General features: G+C 40.7%; 1 protein-coding gene across 5 annotated transcripts in view; it reads left to right on the forward strand.

Annotated features, from left to right (window-relative positions):
• Positions 1-2,691: 2,691 nt before the first annotated feature.
• SLAMF6 (SLAM family member 6) overlaps positions 2,692-15,635 on the forward strand; it is a 36,859-nt gene continuing 23,915 nt past the window's right edge. For all 5 annotated transcript variants that reach the window (XR_003547971.1, XM_027768431.1, XM_027768432.1 and 2 more), the window contains exon 1: positions 2,692-2,797. Coding sequence is in view for 4 of the 5 variants with exons in the window: in XM_027768431.1 (XP_027624232.1) it covers positions 2,749-2,797 (49 nt within the window). In the remaining variant the exon portion in view is untranslated. The remainder of the gene's footprint in view (positions 2,798-15,635) is intronic.

A 15,635-nucleotide genomic window follows, 5' to 3' on the forward strand; every position in this document is an offset into this window, starting at 1 on the left:
TTCTAATGTCAAAACTTACTAAAAGCTACAGAACTCAAAACAGTATTGTAGTGGCATTAAAAAACACATATAGACCAGTAGAATAGAATAGAGAGCTCAGAAATAAACCATTGAATATGGGGTCAAATGATTTTTTTTTGGGGGGGGAGAGGCTTTTTTGCTATAGGGTGCATGCGCTCACGAGAAAGACAAAGAGAGACAGAGACACAGAAAGCAAGAAATCACCCCCCCCACACCCAGAGGGGATGGCCATGCCACAATCCCTTCTCCTCCATTCTCCTCTAGGGATCTTGGGCACGCATGCACACGCGCCCAGCATGAATTTAAGCCACCAGGTCCAGGACTTGAACCATGGTCGACTACATGGGAGTCCACCGACATAGCCATTACGCTAACTGTTGGTCCCAGTCAAATGATTCTTTCTTTTTTTTTTTTTTTTTTTAGAGAGATTTTCACTGTAGGGCGCGTGCGCTCGCCAGACAGACAGAGAGAGACATAGAGACAGAAAGCGAGAAATCACCCCCCAGGGGGGATGGTCACGCTGCAATCCCTTCTCCTCCATTCTCCTCTCGGGATCCTGGGCACGCACGCACACGCGCCCGGCGTGAGTTTTAAGCCACCGGGTCCGGGACACGAACCGCGGTCGACTATGTGGGAATCCAGCGACATAGCCATTACGCTAACTGCTGGTTCCCCCAGTCAAATGATTCTTGACAAGAGCTTTTACGGGAAAAGGGTAGTTTTTTCTCAACAGATAATACTGGGAAAAGTAAACATTCATGTGAAAATGCTACATATGAAATATAAAAATTAACTTAAAAGGATCAAAGACATAACTGTAAGACTTGAAAGTATGAAAATCCTAGAAGAAAACAGGAGAAAACCTTAATGGCATTGGATTTGGCAATGATTTGGCAATTAATATGACATTAAAAGTACAGACAATAAAAGAAAAAATAGATTGGGGACCAGCAGGTGGCATAATGGTTAAGATGCTGGACACTCCCACAGGGCCAACCACAGTTTGAGTCCTGGACCTAGTGAATTGCTTTCTCACTTTCTTTCTCTCTCTCTCTCTCTCTCTCTCTCTCTCTGTGTGTGTGTGTGTGTGTCCGGTCAAATTATAAATAAATGAATAAATAAAATTAAGTAAATAATTCTTTTTTAAAAAATAGGTTAATTAAACTCCATCAAAATAAAAAAGTTTAGTGTATCAAAAGACATTACCAAGGGACCAACAAGTGGCATGGAGGTTAAAGCAGCTGGATTCCACATGTCTGACTCCATAGTTTGAATCCAGGACCTGTGGGGGGTTGTTCTGTTGGGAATAAAATAAATAAACTTTTAAAAAGCCACTGCCTTGAGAGTGAAAATTCATACAGAATGGGGACAATATTTATAAATTATATACCTGATAAGGGATTAGTATCCAGAATGTATAAAGAACTCCTACAACTCAACAACAATAACAACAAAATCCAATTTAAAAATGAGCAAAGGAATAAATAGATATTTGTTCAAAGAAAATAGGTGAATGGACAATGAGCTCATGAAAAGATGCTCAACATCATTAGTCACTGAGGAAATGCAAATCAAAAGTACAAGGTGATACCATTTCATACCCATTAGGATGGTCATTCTCAAAAGAAAAGAAAAAAAAAGAAGGAAAACAGCAAATGTTGGTAAAGAAGGTGAAAAGTTGTAACTTTTATTCCAATTCCAGGTGAGACTATAAGGGAGTGAAGTCACTATGGAAAACAGTTTGGCAGTTCCTCAAAAAGCTAAACATAGGATACCATATGATCCGGGAATTTCATTCCTAAGTGAACCAAAAGAAATGGAAAGCAGGGACTAGAACAGAGACTTGGATGCAGTGTTCTTAGCAACCTTACTCTCCAGAGCTTAAAGGCAGAAACTATCCCAGTGTCTGTCAACAGACAAGACGGGTAAACAAATGTGGCATATATGTACAATGGACTATTATTCCATCATTAAGATAAATGAAATTCTGACCTATGTTACAATGTGGATAAACCTCGAATATATTATTCTGAAATAAAACAAATACGAGAAGACAAGTATGATTCCACGTATATAGGGAGCTGCAATAGGCAAATTCGCAGAGACAGAATACAGTTAGAGGTTACCAAGGACTAAAGGGAGGGGAAACAGGAGTCATTGTTTAATGTTGTGGGTAATGAAAAAGTTTTAAAAACTTAGTGTTAATGATGGCACACTATGAATGTAATTGATGCCAGCGAATTGTACATTCAAAAACCATTAAAATGGTAAATTTTAGGTTACAACATATAATTTAGGTTATTTTGTCGCAACAAAATAATACTAAAACTAAAGCGAAAAAATATGCAGACAGAAAGTGAAAATTCCAATTCATATATTGCACACGTAAAATTTTTGCACTTGGCCCAGAGAAAAGTTAAAGAAATACTAAGGGACTTGAAAAAGTTCATGAAAACTGGAATTACCTTAGGAGTTGATTTTGGTAAAAACAAACTTTGAAATGCACACATAGTTTTTTCATAATGCACCTTTTCCATGAACTTTTGGAAATCCCTTATAGTAATAAATCAAAAATTGGGATTTTTTAAAATGTGAGGGCAGAAGCTCCTGTCACGTCTCTGAGAGGAAGAGGAAGTCTCTGTTGAAAAGGCACTTTCAGTTCGTGACCGAACAGCAGCTGCGCTGACTTGCCTTGAGGTCTCCAGCACCATCTCCACCGCTGAGAGCATGTTCTGGCTGTTCCACTCTCTCTCATTCATCTTCTGTCTCAGTTCAGGTAAACGATGCTGCAGACCCATGTGGTCACTGAGGGACTACCTGGCTTTGTGCAGCTTAGTCCTTCTAGATCACCTACACACAGCTGTCTGGCTGGCTCTCTGCCAGAGGATCGGGTGGGACTCACACTGGTGCCTGACAAACTGGTACCTGTTCTCAGCTTTAAATGCTACGGGCCTGCGATGCAGAGTTAACGGCAACTATGTCTGCCTATAAGGGATTTATTTGGTAGGGTGTGGATATGAGCTTTTGTATGACAGGACTGTTGAGGTTTATCACTAGCTTAACATGGCATGAAGACTACCCAGACCAAGAAACTGAGTCCTCACGCCAACTTAGCTACTGTTTTACTGTGTTGCCTCGGGTGGGTGATTTGTCTTTCCTGAGTCTCACTATCTTCATCTCAAATATTGAAAACCTATGATCCAGTTTAGCTGAAATGTTTGAGCCCTATCATAAACAGTAGGACTAGTCCTCTCACCTTTTGCTAACTGAAAAAAAAAGGTCTTCAACTCCCCCTTTTTTTTGAGACAAAATGGGCTCAGTTCAGCAGTGCTTAAATAGCAATGAGATGGGAATGAATTGATCCAGCCTGCTTCTCGCTCTCTGCTGTTGTTTTGAAGAGAACACGAAGGTTTGGGGAGGCACGAAGGGTTCACTGGGGCTGAAATGTAGCCTTCGTGGAGAGATGGAGCACAAGACCATATAGGAGAGCTTAGCCCAGAGCTCGCTCGGGGTAGTTGATAAAAACAGCCAACATCCGTTGGGTGCTTATTTTGTGTCAGGTACTGGGCCAGGTGCTGTGTCAAAAGCCTCATGACAGTTCTATGAATTTATACTATTAATATCCCCATTGTAAAATGAAGGAACCAGGCTAGGATGATTCAAATGACCGGGCCAGAATTCATCAGCTTGTTTTTGCAATAGTTCTGAGAAATTATGACCCATGAGCAAATGCGGCAGCAGCACAAGAGAAAGAAGGGGCCGAAGTAAAAAGGCCATGAATGTAAAATGAACTATTTGATGAACTGGCAATGAGGGTGAGGAGTAAAGAGAGTTCCTTGAATCCAAAGTAAGCAGCCACTGAGTACCCGGCACTGTTCCGGTTTCTGTAGGTACATCAGGAACAAGGCAGGCAAAAATTCTGCTCTCATGGAGTTAACATTTATCAGGGGAGAGAAATTCTAAATAAGATAAATAAATAAAATGGTAAATTGAGTAGTGATCAATAATAAGGAGGCTATAAATCCAGCAGGGAAAGGGGATATGAAACATGGAGGGCAGTAAAATTTCAAATACGATAACCAAAGAACTTAACCAAGCTTAGGTGAGAGCAACCACAGGAAGGAAGGCAAGTGCAGTTTGGGGCCTACTAATTTTAAGATCTCAGTGTGAGAGCCACAAAAAGGTTTGCCCAAAGCAGTTTGAAGCTTAGGAGTAGGACAAGGGTAAGGCTGGAGATCTCAAAGTCAACCGCATAGAGAGGTTGAGTGACACTAAGGAGGAAAGTGGAACAGGGGCAGAACCCCAGGAAACACACGTACGATGCAGAAGGAAGGGGAATTCTCTTGTTCGCTCAAGAGCCACTTCCTGACATGGGACCAGAGACACGAGTCTTTGCCTCATGTTTAACTTCTCGCAGAAGTGAACATACCTCTAGAGTTAAATATTCTGACTGCATTTGTGTTCAAATTGCTCTCCTGTCCCAGCCGCACTGGCACACAGCGCCAGCCCTTGGGGAGCTGGAGATGCACGCGAGGTCCAAATTTGGCTCCCAGACCAACCTGAACGTGCTGGGTGCCTATAATCCTAGCTGTGAGACTGGGGCAGGGGGATTGTGATGTGGTGAGACCCTGTCAAAATTCTACTCTTTGTCTCGCACCCGTTCCATCTCGCTCTCCTCCTCTCATTTGAAAACAGAGGAAATGATGGTGGTGCAATAGTAAAATGTGGTCATCTGTGAGACAGACCCCAACGGGAAGGTTCTAGGTTTACATCTGGAGACCTTCCGGAATACACGGGACATATGCTTGCTCATGATCCAGGGCTTCCTGGGGCTAGGGTCGATCACACTGTCATGACCCTATCGGGGGTGCTGTATCTCTCTCTCTCTCTCTTTCTCTCGTACTCATGAAATAGGTAAATGAATTTTAGAAACACAGTTTTTTAAATCTTCTCCCCATTTCCATGGATACTCCTTGAAGTGACCCTACTATGCTCGGATACAACCCCACTTAACAGATGAGAGAGGAAGGCACGGAACTCTTAAACTGGCTTAATGTGGTACAGTGGGGGGTGGGCATAGAAAGAGAAACGCACTTGAACGTGTCCGCAGCAGGCAGACGCAGGTGTTCCGAGGGCCAAGAGGAGAGCTGAGGCTGCCAGAAGAGGAAATCAGAAAGCCTGGTTGCAGTCTGTGCTCATAACCACTTCACTATGCTACTTAGTTTTCACACAGTTACACACTCACACAAACATACGTATAATGACAAATGTGATGGCTAGAAAGAAAACAAGCAGTATAATCTGGTAAAGGAAAACAAGGGGACCTGACTTGAACTGGGTAATGAGGAAAAGACTTTCTGTCAAAGGACCATCTGATTTGAGATGAAAGGGTGTGAGAAGTTAAGCAGGGGAGGAGTTAGATGAAGATTCAAGATGCCTTCGAGGTAAAGAGAATCAAGTGCGAAGGCCCTGAGGCACAGAAGGGTTGGAGTGACTGAAGAGGGAAAAGAAGATCTCTCTGGCGAGAGTATGGGACAAAGGAAATCAATCCTGAAAACAAACAAAGAAAAATGATTCATGGGACCAGCAGATGGCGTAATGTACGTCACTAGATTCCCATGCAGTGGGTCACAGTTTGAGTCCCCAACCCAGTGGCTTAAAACTCATGTCAAGCATGTGTGCATGTGTGCCCGAAATTCCGAGAGGAGAAAGGAGGAAAAGGGATTGAGGCATGATCAACCCCCCGGGGGGTAATATCCCACTTTCTGTCTCACTGTGTCTCTCCAACGAACGTACACATCCTATAACAAAAATCTCTCTCTTAAAAACAAACAAAAAGGATTCATGCCAGCCTAGCTGAAAAGACAAACCAACCTGAGAAATAATTTCATTTCCTTTAACTCAAGTCATGGGTGGCTAAACTAACAGAACAAAATAAATGGTATAACTGAAATCAAGCATCTTGATATCCAGGAGAAAATGACTCTCACCTCTTCTTCCATTTTATTCTTTCTAGGTACATAGAAATTATTTTGGATCTTATTAAAATGCTGAGTAGGGGCCAGCCAGCTGGTTGAGGAGCTGGACTCCCACATGACTGACCACGGTTTGAGTTATGGACCTGGCAGCTTGCTCTCCCACATCCCTGGTCAAAGTAGATAATAATAATAATAATTAATAAAATTTAAAATAAAGTAAAATCATAGGATGGGAACTAAGATTCTTCATTTTTCTAAAGTTAATTTTTTCTGAGAGGAAGTAAGGAAGGAAAGGAAAAGAAAGGAAGGAAAGAAGAAAAAGAAAGAAAGAAAAAAAGAAAGAGGAAAAAAAAGGGGCTGGCAAATGGCTTGGTGGTTGAGGTTCTAGACTCCCACATGGCCAACCATGGTTCAAGTCCCAGACCTGGTGGTTTTCTTTCTCACTTTCTTTTTCTCTCTCTCTTTCTGGTCAAATTAAAAATAATAATGATTAAAATAAATAAAGTGAAATAAATCATTCCTTTTTGGGACCAGCAGTTAGTATAATGGCTATGTCACTGGACTCCCATGTAGTTGCACGCAGTTCGAGTCCTGGACCCGGTGGCTTAAATTCATGCCGGGCACGTGTGCATGCGTGCCCAAGATCCCGAGAGGAGAATGGAGGAGAAGGGATTGCGGCGTGGCCATCCCCCCAGGGGGCGATTTCTTGCTTTCTGTCTCTCTGTCTCTCTCTTTCTGGCGAGTGCACACACCCTATAGCAAAAACCTCTCCAAAAAGAAAAAAAAGAAAAAGAAAAAAATCTTTTTTAAAAAAAGAAATAGAGAGGGACCAACAGTTGGCATAATGGCTATGTCGCTGGACTCCCATGGAGTTGACCGTGATTTGAGTCCCAGACCCGGTGGCTTAAACCCACACTGGGCGCGTGTGCATGCGTGCCCAAGATCCCAAGAGGAGAATGGAGGAGAAGGGATTGCGGCATGGCCATCCCCCCTGGGGAGTGATTTCTTGCTTTCTGTCTCTCTGTCTCTCTCTGTCTTTCTGGCAAGCACACGCATCCTATAGCAAAATCTCTCCAAAAAATAAAAAAGAAATAGAGATAGGAAGAATGAAAGGAAAATAAAGAAGAAAGGAAATGAAGAAAGAAAAAAAGAAAGAGAAAGAAAGAAGAGACAGGCATCTCAACAGGGTCTTCATGCTGCAATCAATCCCCAATCTCAGCCAGCCTGGAGCATGAACATGCACATAGATGCTGACCCTGCATGGGTTGCCCCAGGACACAAACCTGAGACTTTCCCATTGGGTCCAGCATCACAGAGCATTGCATTAGCAATGCTAGCGCAATGTCCACCTGTCCGTGGGCAGACAGGTGACACCAGTCTGTCTGTCCACGGACCACACTGTAAGTAGCAAGTCCTAATTCCACAGGACTCCAGTCATATCGGGGTTGGAGGGAGTGAAAAATAGTAACTAATCCTCTGCGTGTGTTTGCAAAACACAGATAAAGGTTTTCTGAGGTCCGGAGAGAGCAGTGGTGGGAAACGTATGTAGGCCAGTACATGTGGGCTGATTCTGAGGTTTTGAGTCAGAAGAGTGCAAGGCTCTTCTGCTCAAAGATTATGATCTAATAGCTCCACTCCCCTGAGAAAGATCTGCTTTTTAACCAACCATCTGCACCTTTGAGTGTTTAGTATTGCTCATCGGAGGCAGAGAGCTGTTTTACATTTTGCCGTTATCCTCAAAGACCCTGGTGCCTTTCCACCTCTCAGAATTTGCCATCTCTCCCCATTGTGACCTCCAGCCTTCCCCCGGCTCGGTTTCTAGTCACCCCAGACTTGCTTCTCCATCCACACTCAGACTTTTCTTTCTTTTTCACTAAGGTGAAATTCATGTAACTTTAATGCAATAATAATTTGACAGTGTACAATTCAATGACATTTAATACATTCACACTGTTATGCCATAACCTCTGTCATTCTAAACATTTTCGTCACCCGGAAAGAAAACCCTGTACCAAGTAAGCAGTCACCCTCTCCTCAGACCCTGGCAAGCATCAATCTGCTTTTGTCTCCATGGGTTCTGGATATTTCATTATACAATATGTGACCTTTGTGGCTGACCTCTTTCACTTAGCATAATGTTTTCAAGGTTCATCCATCATGTATCAGTACTTTATTCCTTATTATGACTGAATAATATTTCATTATATGTATTACAACATTCAGCATTTTGCTTATCCATTCATCTATCAACAAACATTTAGGTCTTGTGTTGGCTCTTGTGGATAGTGATGGCATGAAGACTTGCATGCAAGCATTTATTTGAGTATCTGTTTTTAATTCCACTGGATATCTACCTAAGAATGATATTGCAGGACCAGCAGTTGGCATAATGGCTATGTCGCTGGACTCCCATGTAGACAAACGGTGGCTTAAACTCATGCCGGATGAGTGTGCGTGCATGCCCAAGATCCTGAGAGGAGAATGGAGGAGAAGGGATTGCGGCGTGGCCATCCCCCCTGGGGGGGGGGTGATTTCTTGCTTTCTGTCTCTGTCTCTCTCTGTCCTTCTGGCGAGCACATGTGCCCTATAGCAAAAATCTCTCCAAAAAAAAAAAGAATGGTATTGCTAGATTATATGATAATCCTATGTTTAATTTTCTGAGGAACTGCCAAACTGTTTTCCACAGTGACGTACCATTTTACATTCTTATCATCAATGTGTGAGGGCTCGAATTTCTTCACATTGTCATCAACACTTTGTTTTTTTTTCCTTTGTTTAAGAAAACATCATCACCATCCTTGTAGGTGTGAAGTAGCATTTAATTGTGGTTTTGATTTGCATCTCCTTCCTGGCATATGATTTTGAGCATCTTTTCATTTGTCTATCTTCTTTGAAAAAATGTTTATTCAGGTCTTTTACCTATTTTTTTTTTTTTATTTTTTAGACAGATTTTGTTATAGGGCACATGCACTTGCCAGAGAGATAGAAAGGAAGAAATCCCTCCCCCAGCCCCAGGGAGGATGGCCACATCACAATCCCTTCTCCTCTAATCTCCTCTTGGGATTTTGGGCATACAAGCACACATGCCTGCGGTGAGATTTAAGTTACCAAGTCCGAGACTCAAACCACAGTCAACTACACAGGAGTCCAGCAACATAACTATTACGCCATCTGCTGGTCCCTTGCCTTTTTTTTTTTTTCCCAGAGAGGTTTCTGCTGTAGGGCACGTGCGTTCGCCAGACAGGCAGAAAGAGACAGAGAGACAGAAAGCGAAAAATCACCCCCAGGAGGGATGGCCACGCCGCAATCCCTTCTCCTCCATTCTCCTCTCAGGATCTTGGGTACGCACGCCCGGCGTGAGTTTTAAGCCACCAGGTCCGGGACGCGAATCACGATCGACTACATGGGAGTCCAGCTACATAGCCATTACGCTAACTGCTGGTCCCAAACAGAGCTTTTTTTTTTTTTTTTAAAGAATTATTTATTTTAATTTTATTTATTAATTCATTTATTTTAATTTGACCAGAGAGAGAGAGAGAAAGTGAGACAGCAAGCTACCAGGTCCGGGACTCAAACCATGGTCGGCCATATGGGAGTGTCCAGCGCCTTGACTACCACACCACCTGCTGGTCCCCCCCTTGCCTATTTTTAATTAGATTGTTCTTTGAAAAAATGTCTACTCAATTTCTTTGCCCATTTTCAGTTGGGTTATTTTTCTTTTTGTTGTTGAGTTCTAAGAGTTGTTTGTTTGTTTGTTTTTTAATAGTTTACTTCTTTCTTCAGGGGGAGGGATATAGAAAGACAGTGCCCCCAACAAGGTCTTTCTTGATGCCATGAGCTGACCCCAGCCTTTGGCCAGCCCCAGATCATAGGCAAGTGTATGCCCATCATAGTACAAGTGGTCTCTGGATATGAACAGGGAACCTTTTCATGTTAGAGTACCTCATAGAGCATTGTATTTTACCACTGTGCCAAAGTCTGGTACAATGTAAGAGACCCTTATACAGTCTTGATACTAGACCCTCATCAGGTTTACAAATATTTTAACCCACTCTGTAGGTTGTCTTTTCACTTTTTTTAATAATGTGTTTTGATGTATGAAAATTTTGTATTACGTATAAAAATAAATAATAAAAATTGGAAAAACCTCTTAGAAGTGTTGAGCTTTCTCGGGCAGGCATTTTTAAAAGTTTATTTATTTATATATTCCACAAGAGAGAGACAAAGAAACAGTGATATAGCACCTCAAACAAGGTCTTGGTACCACTATTTACCCTCAGCTTCAGCCAGCCTGGTTCATGGGTACATACCCAAGGTACTCAGTCTAGTCCATGGATGGGAATTGGTAACTTTCCCTTATAGGTCTGTTTCAAAGAGTATAGAGCATTATATGGCATCACCACCCAGTCCTAACGTTTTAATTTAGATGATGCACAATTTATGTATTTTTTTCCTTTGTCGCTTGTGTCATAGCTAAGAATCTATTGCCAAATCTAAGCTCATGAATATTTATTCCTACATTGCCTTCTAAGATTTCTACAGTTTTTGCTCTTAATTTTAGGTGATTGATAACAGTTTGAGTTTATTTTTGCATATAGTGAGAAGCAGGGGTTTAGCTTCATTCTTTTGCATGTGAATATCAATTGCCCCAGCACCATTTGTTGAAAACACTATTTTTCCCTATTATATAGTCTTGGCATTTTTATTAAAAATCATTTGGTCATACAAGGTATAGGTTTATTTATGGATTCTCAATTAAATTCCATATAGACATATGTGTCTATCCTTTTGTCAGTGCCACACTGTTTATTTGTTTGTTTTTTGGAGAGGTTTTTGCTACAGGTGCATGCACTTGCCAGAGAGACAGAGAGACAGAAAGTGAGAAATCTCTCCCTCCATGGGGAATGGCCACACCACAATCCCCTCTCCTCCATTCTCCTCTCAGGATCTTGGGCGTGCATGCACACCCACCTGGCGTGAGTTTAAGCCACTGGGTCCAGGACTCAAACTGTGGTCAACTACATGGGAGATCAGCAACACAGCCATTATGCTAACTGCTGGTCCTAGTGCCACACTGTTTTTATACCATAGCAGTGTAAGTTTCAAATTGTGAAGTGTGAGTCCTCCAATTTTGTTTTTCTTTTGCAAGATTGTTTTGGCTATTTGAGGTCCACTGCAATTTCATATTAATTTGAGAACTGTTCTCTCCATTTATAAAAAGAAAACGTCATTGAAATTTTAATATGGGCTGCATCTTACTATCTTAATATTAAGTCTCTAAATATATGAACATGGAATGTCTTGCCATTTATTTAGGTTTTCTTTAATTTCTTTCAAAAATAACTTTATGTATAGCTTGAACCTCTTTAGGTATTTTTTATTTTTAAATTCCTAGGTATTTTACTCTTTTTAATGCTACTGTAAATGGAATTGTTTTCTTAATTTCTTTTGAAATTGTTTATAGTGTATAGGAATACAACTGGTTTTTCTATGTTAACCTTGTATTCTGCAAATTTAATGAATTTATTTATTAGCTCTGATCATTTATCATGGGTAGTTTAGGATTTTCTATCTGTATGTCATAGCATGTCATCTCTGAATAGAAATAATGCTACTTTTTTTCTAATCGTAATCCATTTTTTTCTTGTCTAATTGTTCTGACTAGAATTTCCTATACAGTTTTGAGTAGATATGATGAAAGGCTGTGGTCTTTTCCTGATATTAGTTGGAAAGCTTTCAGTCTTCCATCTTTGAGTAGAACATTAACTGTGGGTTTTCATGAATGATGTTTACCAGGTTTTGCAAATTCCCTTCTATTTCTAGATTCTCAATTGTTTTTGTATGAAAGGTTGCAAATGCTTTTTCTGAATCTATTGAAATGGTTATGTGTCTTTTTTCCTTCATTCTGTTAAAATTATATATTATATTTATTAATTTTCATATGTAGACCCAAATTTGCACTTCTAAGATAAATTTCACTTGGCCATAGTGTACAATCCTCTTAATAGGATGCTGGACCCTTTTTTAATATTTTGTTGAGGATTTTTGCACCAGTATTTACAAGAAACATTAGTCTATAGTTTTCTTTTATTCCAGTGTCTGAATTTTGTATCAGGGTAATGCTGACCTAATAGAAAGCATTGGAAAGTGTTTTGGGGCCAGCCAATGGCGTGATATTTGGGATAGCTGGATCCTACATGGCCAACTGCACTGTTAAGTCCTGGGCCTTGCAGCTTGAAAAACACAACAGATTCATGTTCGTGCACACCCAAAATCCCAAAAAGAGAATGGAAGAGAATGGAGTAAGGCATGCTCATCCCTGGCAGAGATACTTTCTCTCTCTCTCTCTCTTTCTCTCTCTCTCTTTTTCCCTCCCTCCTTCTCGGTCTTGAACCCTATAGTAAAAAATTTTTAAGTGTTTTTCTCAAACTCTCCTTTTTTGGAGAAGAATTTGAGAATGATTGGTATTTCTTCCTCTTCTTCTTCTCTTTTTCTTCCTCTTCTTCTTCTTTTTCTCCTCCTCCTTAGTTTCTTTCTTTCATGAATGAGAAAGAGAGAGAAAACTTCCCCAACAAGAGCCCAATGCCTATCTGCAGCCAGCATTCAGGCAGCCCTGGATCACAAGCAAGTGCATGCCTGGCATTATCAGGGAGGTCTCTGGGCTTGAACCAGGAACCTTCTCAAGTGGGACTGCCTTGCAGAGCATAGCGTTTTAGCACTGTGCCACCATCCAGACTCAGTGTTAATTATTCTTGAAAGAATTAGTAGGACTTACCAGTGAAGCCATCTGGCTTTTCTTTGTCAGAGGTTTTTTGATTATTGATTCATTCTTTTGTCTGTCTACTGATCCCCTTAGATTTTCTATTTCTTCTTGAATCAGTCTTGATCGTTTGTGTGTTCCTAGGAACTTGTCTTATGTCATCTAATTTATTCAATTTTTTGGCATACAATTACTCACAGTATTCTCTTTAACTTTTTTTTCTTTCTTAACTTCTGTAAAATCTGTATCATTCCCACTTTATTTTCTATTTTAGTAATTTGAGTTTTATGTCTTTTTTTTTAGCCAATCTAGCTAAAAGTTTATCAATTGTGTTGCTCTTTTCAAAGAACTAACTTTAGATTTCATTATGTGTTCTGTTTTTCTTTTTTCTTTCTTTCTTTCTTTTTTTTTTTTTTCCGGTTTTTCCCATAGGGCACGTGCATGCACCATAGGAAGAGACAGACAGATACAGAGAGGGACAGTGAAAAATAACTTTAAGGGAGAGGACCATGCTGTAACCCATTCTCCTCCTTTCTCCTCTGGAGATTTTGGGCACACACACACAAACACACACACACACACACACACACACACACACACACATTGTGATTTTCAAGTCCCCAGATCTGGGATTCAAACTGTGGTCTAGTGCTTTAGCCACCACACCACCTGCTGGCCTGATTTTCTCTGTTGTTCTATTCTTTGTTTTATTTATTTATGTTCTAGTCCTTATTATTTCCTTGTTTCTTATAACTTTTAGTTCATTTTTCTCTTTTTCTAGTTTCTTAAGTTGTAAACTAAAGTTATTTATTCCTTCTTTTTTATGTAAACATTCACAGGTATAAATTTTCCTCTAAACACTGCTTTTGTGGCATTCTCTAAATTTGAGCACATTGTGTTCTCATTTTTTTATTGTCCAAAGTGTATTCTAATTTCCTTTTCGTTTCTTCTTTGCCCTACTATTTGCTTTCAGACTGTTGTTTAATTTCCACACATGTGTCCATTTTCCAATTCTCCTTCTGTTCTTGTTTCATTCTTACTTCATTTCTTACTTGTTTCATTCCACTGTGGTCAGAGAAAATTCTTTATGTTATTTGTCTCTTAAAATTTATTGAGACTTGTTTCGTGGCATAACATAGTGTCTGTCCTGGAGAATGATCCGTGTACATTTGAGAAAACTGTGTATCTTGCTGAGTTTAGATGGATTGTTCTACGGATGCATGTTGGGTCTAGTCTGATTGATTTACAATGTTTCTCAAGTCCTCTCTCTCCGTATTGATCTCCCATCTTGTTTTAACCATTATTGCAACTGATGTATTGAAATATCCAGTTATTATTGTATAATAAAATCGTCTATTTCTCCCTTGAATTTTGTTAATGTTTCTTCATACATTTTCAGACCTGTTGTTTGGTGTATACATGTTTGTCATTTTTGTATCTTCTTGCTAGGTTGACACGTTCATCAATCTTTAATTAACGCCATTTTCCTTCTTTGTAACAGTGTTTGATTTAAATTCTGTATGTTGAGATGGGGCAAGAGCAAGTACACATTCTATAAAGCTCTCCTACCATTTTAAAAATTGTATATATTGAAGGTGCACAATGTGACATTTTGATATACATAGTGAAGTGGTCCCTGTAGTCAAAAAATCAGCATATTTATCATCTTGCATACTTACCTTGGCATGTGGGGTAAGAAAACCTAAAATCTATGCTCAGCAAATTTCCAGCATGTAGTATAATACTATAATTATAAAGCTCATGTTAATCTCTGGACTTATTCTTTCTACATGAGTTTAAGCCACCGAGTCCGGGACGCGAACAGTGGTCGACTATGTGGGAGTCCAGCGACATAGCCATTATGCTAACTGCTGGTCCCAATATAGCTTATACCTTTTGACCTACATCCTCTCATTTCTTCCTTTCACCATCCCCACCTCTCCACCATGGTAATCCTTGTTTTATTTTCTGGTTCCATGTATCTGACTTTGTATTGATTCATTTATTTATGTATTTAGAGAGACTTTTGCTATAGTACATGTGTGCTCACCAGAAAGACAGAAAGCGAGAAATCACACCCCAGGAGGGAGGGCCATAGCACATTTCCTTTTCCTCCACCCTCCTCTCAGGATTCTGGGTACACATGCACATGCACCTGGCATGAGTTTCAAGCTGCCAGATCTGGGACTTGAACTGCTGTCGGCCATGTGGGAGGCCAGCATCTTACCCACTACACTACAGTGCTGAGCACTGTATCTGACTTTTTTTTAAGTCTGGTTTGCTATAGGGCACGTATACTTGCTGAATAGACAGAGAGAAACAGCGAGACAGCAAGAAATCACTCCTTGGGGGGATCGCCACACTGCAACCCCTTCTCCTCCATTCTCCTCTTGGGATTTTGAGCGCGCACACACACACACACACACACACACACATGCCTAGCATGAGTTTCAAGCCTCTGGGTCTGGGATACAAACTGCAGTCTGCCATGTGGGAGGCCAGCAACATAACCATTATGCCATCTGCTAGTCCCAAGTCTACCATTCTTAAGTTTTCTCTTTTCTTGAGTCATATTTGCTTGGTTGCTATAAACCTTTTACTAGTTTCTGGAATTCTGGAAAAGTTGATTCCAGCATCGTTTGTTGTGTGTGTGTGTGTGTGTGTGTGTGTGTGTGCGCGTGCATGCACACATGCTATGTATTATGTGCTTTTCTGTGGAAGGACGGATCCTTGAAGCCACTTAAATGCCACTTCCACTGATGCCTTAGATTTTTGGTCAGCATTTTTAAGAAAGCCATCATTGGGACCAGCAGTTAGCGTAATGGCTATGTCGGTGGACTCCCACACAGTCGACCACGGGTCGCATACCGGACCCC

This window comes from Tupaia chinensis, unplaced genomic scaffold (assembly GCF_000334495.1).
Source record: "Tupaia chinensis unplaced genomic scaffold, TupChi_1.0 Scaffold146187_1, whole genome shotgun sequence".
Taxonomy (NCBI): Eukaryota; Metazoa; Chordata; class Mammalia; order Scandentia; family Tupaiidae; genus Tupaia; species Tupaia belangeri.